Raw genomic sequence first — 6510 nt, 5'->3', positions numbered from 1 at the left:
CTCCCCATAACCCTTAATCCCCTCTCTTATCAAAAACCCATCAACCCGCGTCTTAAAAATATTTAGCGAGGCAGCCTCCACCACTTCAACGGGCAGAGAATTCCAGAGATTCACCACCCTTTGAGTGAAGAAGTTCCTCCTCAACTCCGTTCTAAACCGCCTCCCCTTTATCTTGAGGCTGTGTCCCCTAGTCCTACTGTCCTTTCTGAGCGGGAAGAGTCTCTCCACCTCTATCCTATCCATCCCATTCATCATCTTATACGTCTCTATAAGATCCCTCCTCATCCTTCTAAACTCTGAGTACAGACCCAGTCTATTTAGTCTCTCTTCATAGTCCAACCCCCTCAACTCCGGTATCAGCCTAGTAAACCTCCTCTGCACTCCCTCCAAGGCCAAAATATCTTTGCGCAGGTGCGGCGCCCAAAACTGCACACAGTACTCCAGTTGCGGCCTCACCAATGCCCTATACAGTTGCAGCAAGACCTCCCTACTTTTATATTCAATCCCCCTCGCTATGAAGGCCAGCATCCCATTCGCCTTCCTGACCACCTGCTGCACCTGCAGGCTGGGTTTTTGCGACTCATGCACAAGGACCCCGAGGTCCCTCTGCACCGTCGCCTGCTGCAGTTTTTCACCCTTTAAATAGTAATCCCTTCTACTGTTATTCCTGCCAAAGTGGAGAACCTCACACTTGCTAACGTTATACTCCATCTGTAGTTTGGAAGCTGGTGATGTTTACTGGAGTGGCGAGCTGCAGCGAATCAGCATCAAGTGCTGACAGAGGCTTGTCTTTAGATCAGCTGAGATGTCAGGGATTGTGAAATGAGTTTGGGACGGTGAGATTGAGTTACATCATCACATCGCAGCTCAGCTGAAGCCACACCGATTGAAGAGCTGAGCTACACCCAGTCTTCATTCACAGACAAGCGGACGGTCACTTTCCCAGTATGGAGCTCAGGAGTTTCCTCATCACCATCGCTGCAGTGACAGCAGCAACAAGGGCAACTATTGGTGAGTATATCGTAGGGGCGACACTGCGGAGAGGGCCAGGACGAGGCCATTCAGCCCCTCTCAAGCCTGTTCTGTTATTTAATAAGGTCACAATTGATCTGGGACCCAGATTTGTCCCAGAGAGAGATCAAGGCTGGGATTGTCGTCCTGATGGGAAAGAAGGAGATTTAATCCAGGTGCTCACAATCATCAAACCTTTCCATCAAACAGATCAGAGAAACCAGGAGGCTCGGTAACCAGAGGAGGAGGGCAGGAGGGTGAGGGTCCGGGGGCAGGAGGCTCAGTAACCAGAGGAGGAGAGCAGGAGGGTGAGGGTCCGGGGGCAGGAGGCTCAGTAACCAGAGGAGGAGAGCAGGAGGGTGAGGGTCCGGGGGGTGCGGGAGGCTCGGTAACCAGGGGAGGAGGGCGGGGGGGGGGTGGTGAGGGTCCGGGGGGTGTGGGAGGAGGACAGATCAAGGAGCCGTGGGGAGATGAGAAGATTTTTTGAGATGTTTTGCTGTCAGTTTTGTTACGTTTTATAAAAGTATGGTTAGGCTCAGTCACACGGAGTACTGTGTGCAGTTCTGGTCTCCACATTACAGGATGGATGTGGAGGCTTTGGAGAGGGTGAAGAAGAGGTTTACCAGAACGCTGCCTGGATTAGAGAGTCTGGACTATAAGGAGAGGCGCTGGACAAACTAGGGTCGTTTTCTCTGAAGACGGAGAGGCTGAGGGGGGGGGGGAGGGGGGGGGGGGGCGGGGGGGCCTGATAATGAGAGGCACAGACAGGGGAACAGTCAGAATCTTTCTCCCCAGGGTGGAAGGGTCAATTACACAGGGGGTGGGGGTGGGGGGCACAGCTTCAAGGTGAGAGGGGGGTAGTTTAAGGGAGATGTACGGGGGGGGAGGGGGGAGTTTTTCACACAGAGAGTGGTGGGTGTCTGGAACTCACTGCCGGGGTGGGGGGGGAGGGGGTGGGGAGGGGTGGAGGGGGGGATTGGGGGGGGCGGTGGGGAGGGGGTTGGGGGGGGGGTGGGGAGGGGTGGAGGGGGGGAGGGGGGGGTGGGGAGGGGTGGAGGGGGGGGGTTGGGGGGGAGGGGAGGGGTGGTGGGGGGAGCAGGCACAATAACAACATTGAAGAGACATCTAGATGGGGACAGGGATAGGGAGGGAGTGGAGGGATACGGACTGAGTAAGGACAGAAGGTTTTCCTGAGTTTGGTCAGGAATGACGATGAACAGCACCGGTTCGGAGGGACTGGGCTGTACTGATTTCCTGTGTGTTTTGGGTTTTGGTGGTGGGCAGTCGGATGGAGTGGAAATGGAAGGATTTGATGCCTTGATGTTGACCCTGCTGTTTTCTGACTGTGTAGAGTTTAAAAGTGTATCAGAGAGACTGTACTACAGTCACACTGAGGATGAAGAGACCAACGGACGCATCTTCACAGCAAATACCTTTCCATTCCTCTACTATGACTATAAGAAGCAGATGTTTGTGATAAACGGCCAGGAGACAGACGGAATCCAGGAGCTGGGGCAGGAACGGGTGACCCACTTAAAGGAGGAGGCGACTGGGATCCAGGCAGCAATGCAAGGCATTGCCAAGGACATGGCGAGACTGACCAATGGCTCCAGCGTCATCAAAAGTGAGCCCCAGCTTCCAACATGTCTCAACTGCTGCTGGTCCCAGGGATAATGTCCCACCTCACTGTCAGAGAGGGACAACACTGCTCCCCAGGGGAGCGCTGCACTGTGGGAGGGTCAGTGCTGAGGGAGCGCCGCACTGTGGGAGGGTCAGTGCTGAGGGAGCACCGCACTGTGGGAGGGTCGGTGCTGAGGGAGCGCCGCACTGTGGGAGGGTCAGTGCCGAGGGAGCGCCGCACTGTGGGAGGGTCGGTGCTGAGGGAGCGCCGCACTGTGGGAGGGTCAGTGCCGAGGGAGCGCCGCACTGTGGGAGGGTCGGTGCCGAGGGAGCGCCGCACTGTGGGAGGGTCAGTGCTGAGGGAGCACCGCACTGTGGGAGGGTCGGTGCTGAGGGAGCGCCGCACTGTGGGAGGGTCAGTGCCGAGGGAGCGCCACACTGTGGGAGGGTCGGTGCTGAGGGAGCGCCGCACTGTGGGAGGGTCAGTGCCGAGGGAGCGCCGCACTGTGGGAGGGTCGGTGCCGAGGGAGCGCCGCACTGTGGGAGGGTCAGTGCCGAGGGAGCGCCACACTGTGGGAGGGTCAGTGCCGAGGGAGCGCCGCACTGTGGGAGGGTCGGTGCCGAGGGAGTGCCGCACTGTGGGAGGGTCGGTGCCGAGGGAGCGCCGCACTGTGGGAGGGTCGGTGCCGAGGGAGCGCCACACTGTGGGAGGGTCAGTGCCGAGGGAGCGCCGCACTGTGGGAGGGTCGGTGCCGAGGGAGCGCCGCACTGTGGGAGGGTCGGTGCCGAGGGAGCACCGCACTGTGGGAGGGTCGGTGCTGAGGGAGCGCCGCACTGTGGGAGGGTCGGTGCAGAGGGAGCGCCGCACTGTGGGAGGGTCGGTGCCGAGGGAGCGCCGCACTGTGGGAGGGTCGGTGCCGAGGGAGCGCCGCACTGTGGGAGGGTCGGTGCCGAGGGAGCGCCGCACTGCAGGAGGGTCGGTGCCGAGGGAGCACCGCACTGTGGGAGGGTCGGTGCCGAGGGAGCGCCGCACTGTGGGAGGGTCGGTGCCGAGGGAATAAATAAGCAAGTTGTGAGAGTTATTTTGTTGTTATTTGAATGACAGAAAAGCCGGTTGTACACATCTACACCGAGGAAGATTACACCACACATTACCCAAACACCCTGTACTGTTACACCGAGAAATTCTACCCTTTTGAGATTGAGGTCACCTTCCTGGCCAATGGGAGGCCGATGTCTGGGTTGGTCAATTCGTCACAGTTAGTGGTTGAGTCCGACTGGACATTTAGCATCTTAAAATACATCCAGATCGATCCACAGGATGGAGACCGTTACAGCTGCCAAGTGAATCATACCAGCCTGGATAAACCCCTAATTCGTTCAATAGGTATGTGAGATTGGATCTGATTTATTATTGTCACCATGTATTAACGTACAGTGAAAAGTATTGTTTCCTGTGCACTATACAGACAAAGCATACCGTTCATAGAGAAGGAAAGGAGAGGGTGCAGAATGTAGTGTTACAGTCACAGCGAGGGTGTAGAGAAAGATCAACTTAATGCGAGGTAGGTCCATTCAAAAGTCTGACAGCAGCAGGGAAGAAGCTGTTCTTGAGTCGGTCGGTACGGGACCTCAGACTTTTGTATCTTTTTCCTGATGGAAGAAGGTGGAAGAGAGAATGTCCGGGGTGTGTGGGGTCCTTAATTATACCGGCTGCTTTTCCCCGAGGCAGCGGGAAGTGTAGACAGAGTCAATGGATGGGAGGCTGGTTTGTGTGATGGATTGGGGGCTACATTCACCACCCTTTTGTAGTTCCTTGTGGTCTTGGGCAGAGCAGGAGCCCAGACCGAGCTGTGATACAACCAGAAAGAATGCTTTCTATGGGGCATCTGTAAAAGTTGGTGAGAGTCGTAGCGGACATGCCAAATTTCCTTAGTCTCCTGAGAAAGTAGAGGCGTTGGTGGGGCTTTCTTAACTATCGTGTTGGACACCTGGAAACTTGAAGCTCTCGACATTATTTAGTGACTGATGCTGACACAGACAGACATTGAAGGTGCTGCTGTTTGGATATTTTCTACAGATCCACCTTCTCCAGGGCCACGCACTGGGATCATCGTTTGTGTTGTTGGAGTTATTACTGGAGTTATCGGCTTGTTAATTGGTCTGTATCTGCTGATTACAGTCTGCAGCAGGTGAGATCCTTCTCTTTATCGCCACTGTCTTCATTGTCACAAACACCAAATGCTTTGAATTCTGTTGAGATTTATCCAATCACAGCTTCAACTTCTTTCTCAATTTGTTCACAGACTGGGGCAGTCACGTTCCAGGCAGCCACACAAAGAATAAGATGTGATACGGGGATGGAAATATCTCTGATTAATGTTAGTGTGAGTAATCTCACTGATAATCTCCTCACTTTAACCTCCACGTTACTGTCAGAATCACAGGGGAACAGCTTTATTCATTTTATTATTGTCACAAGTAGGCTTACATTAACACTGCAGTGAAGTTACTGTGAAAGTCCCCTGGTCACCACACTCTGGTGCCTGTTCAGTTACACTGAGGGAGAATTTAGCACAGCCAATGCACCCTAACCAGCAGGTCTTTCAGACTGTGGGAGGAAACCGGAGCACCCGGAGGAAACCCACACAGACACGGGGAGGATGTGCAGACTTTGGTTTCCTCCTACACTGCAAAGATGTGCAGGTTAGGGGGATTGGCCGTGGGAAATTGTCCCTTAGTGTGAGGGGGATTAGTAGGGTAAATACATGAGATAATGGCAACAGGGACTGGGTGGGATTGTTGCCGGTGCAGAGGGCTGAATGGCCTCCTGTGGGAATTCTGTGATGGATTTCCCAGCCGTGCTCGATTCTAACAAGTGTCACCAAGGACCAGCGTTAAGCAGATTGGAAATACTTCCACTGCAGTTTGAGATTTGATCTCACAAATACTTTTCCCATCATTGACTCTAGGTTAGAGATCACTGGGAGACGAGGAACCTCCATCTTCACCTGCTGGATGTTTCTGGATGTTCGCGTTTCACAGAAGATCACATCAAATCTACATCAAGGGTGTTTATGGAATCTGGTGAATTGTAGATGAGATAACACAACTCTGGAAATCCTGACAGAATCTTATTAAAAATAAGGAATAAAGAGGATTGGACTGGCTGTGATTTCTTGGACAATGTGGGAAAGCTGACGTGATAAATAACGGTGGAATTAGCAGATGGCACCAAGCTCTCCCTGTCCCATCACCCCATTCAAATCCTCTATTTAAAACCACAAAACCATCAAATATAGGAGCAAAATTAGACCATTCGGCCCACCCAGTCTGTCATTCAATCATAGATAAGTTTCTCAATCCCATTCTCCCGCCTTTTCCCCATAACCTTTGATCCCCTTACTGATACAAAGAACAAAGAACAACCCAGCCCGGGAAACAGGCCCTTCGGCCCAACGAGCCCGCACCGCCATCTTAACAATGTGCTTTCCCTCCTCCACCCTTGACCCATGTCTGTGTTTATGGTACCCCCCCCATTGGAAACCAGATTCAGGGGAGAATAGTGTAGGGTCGATCTGGTAAAACCAATCAGCCTAAGAGCACATCTTTGGGGTGTGGGAGGAAACCGGGGCACCCGGAGGAAACCCACACAACCACGGGGAGAATGCGCAAACTCCCACAGACACAGGCCCAAATCCATGTATCTGCACAGCTAGCAGTGATAGTCACTGAGCTGTTGCGGTGCCTGTCTGCTGGTCCAGGATTAAGCACACACAACGACACAAAGTACTAGGCCACTCTTGAAACCTCCAAGAGCAGCCCACGCACGACCCACCGTGTGCATGCCCCTCGTTTGACAACAAGGTGGACCGACAC

The 6510-nt window shown here is 53.8% G+C and overlaps 1 protein-coding gene across 2 annotated transcripts; it reads left to right on the top strand.

Moving 5' to 3' along the window:
* The first annotated feature begins 817 nt into the window (after positions 1-817).
* On the top strand, positions 818-5788 carry LOC145338035 (class II histocompatibility antigen, B-L beta chain-like). Of its 2 annotated transcripts, none has more exons than XM_080182804.1 (6): positions 818-1011; positions 2363-2635; positions 3737-4018; positions 4712-4823; positions 4938-5012; positions 5604-5788. In XM_080182804.1, the coding sequence occupies exons 1-5, from the start codon at positions 948-950 to the stop codon at positions 4975-4977; spliced, it is 771 nt and encodes a 256-aa protein (XP_080038930.1). In that variant the 5' UTR covers positions 818-947; the 3' UTR covers positions 4978-5012; positions 5604-5788. The 2 variants fall into 2 exon arrangements, with proteins under 2 accessions (XP_080038930.1, XP_080038929.1); XM_080182803.1 differs by having other exon boundaries at positions 4938-5018.
* Positions 5789-6510: the final 722 nt, after the last annotated feature.

The sequence above is a fragment of the Carcharhinus amblyrhynchos genome, unplaced genomic scaffold (assembly GCF_965287045.1).
Source record: "Carcharhinus amblyrhynchos unplaced genomic scaffold, sCarAmb.v2.hapA scaffold_90, whole genome shotgun sequence".
Lineage (NCBI taxonomy): Eukaryota > Metazoa > Chordata > Chondrichthyes > Carcharhiniformes > Carcharhinidae > Carcharhinus > Carcharhinus amblyrhynchos.
The sequence above is the reverse complement of the archived record's forward strand: the minus strand, read 5'-3'. Positions and strand labels throughout refer to the sequence as shown.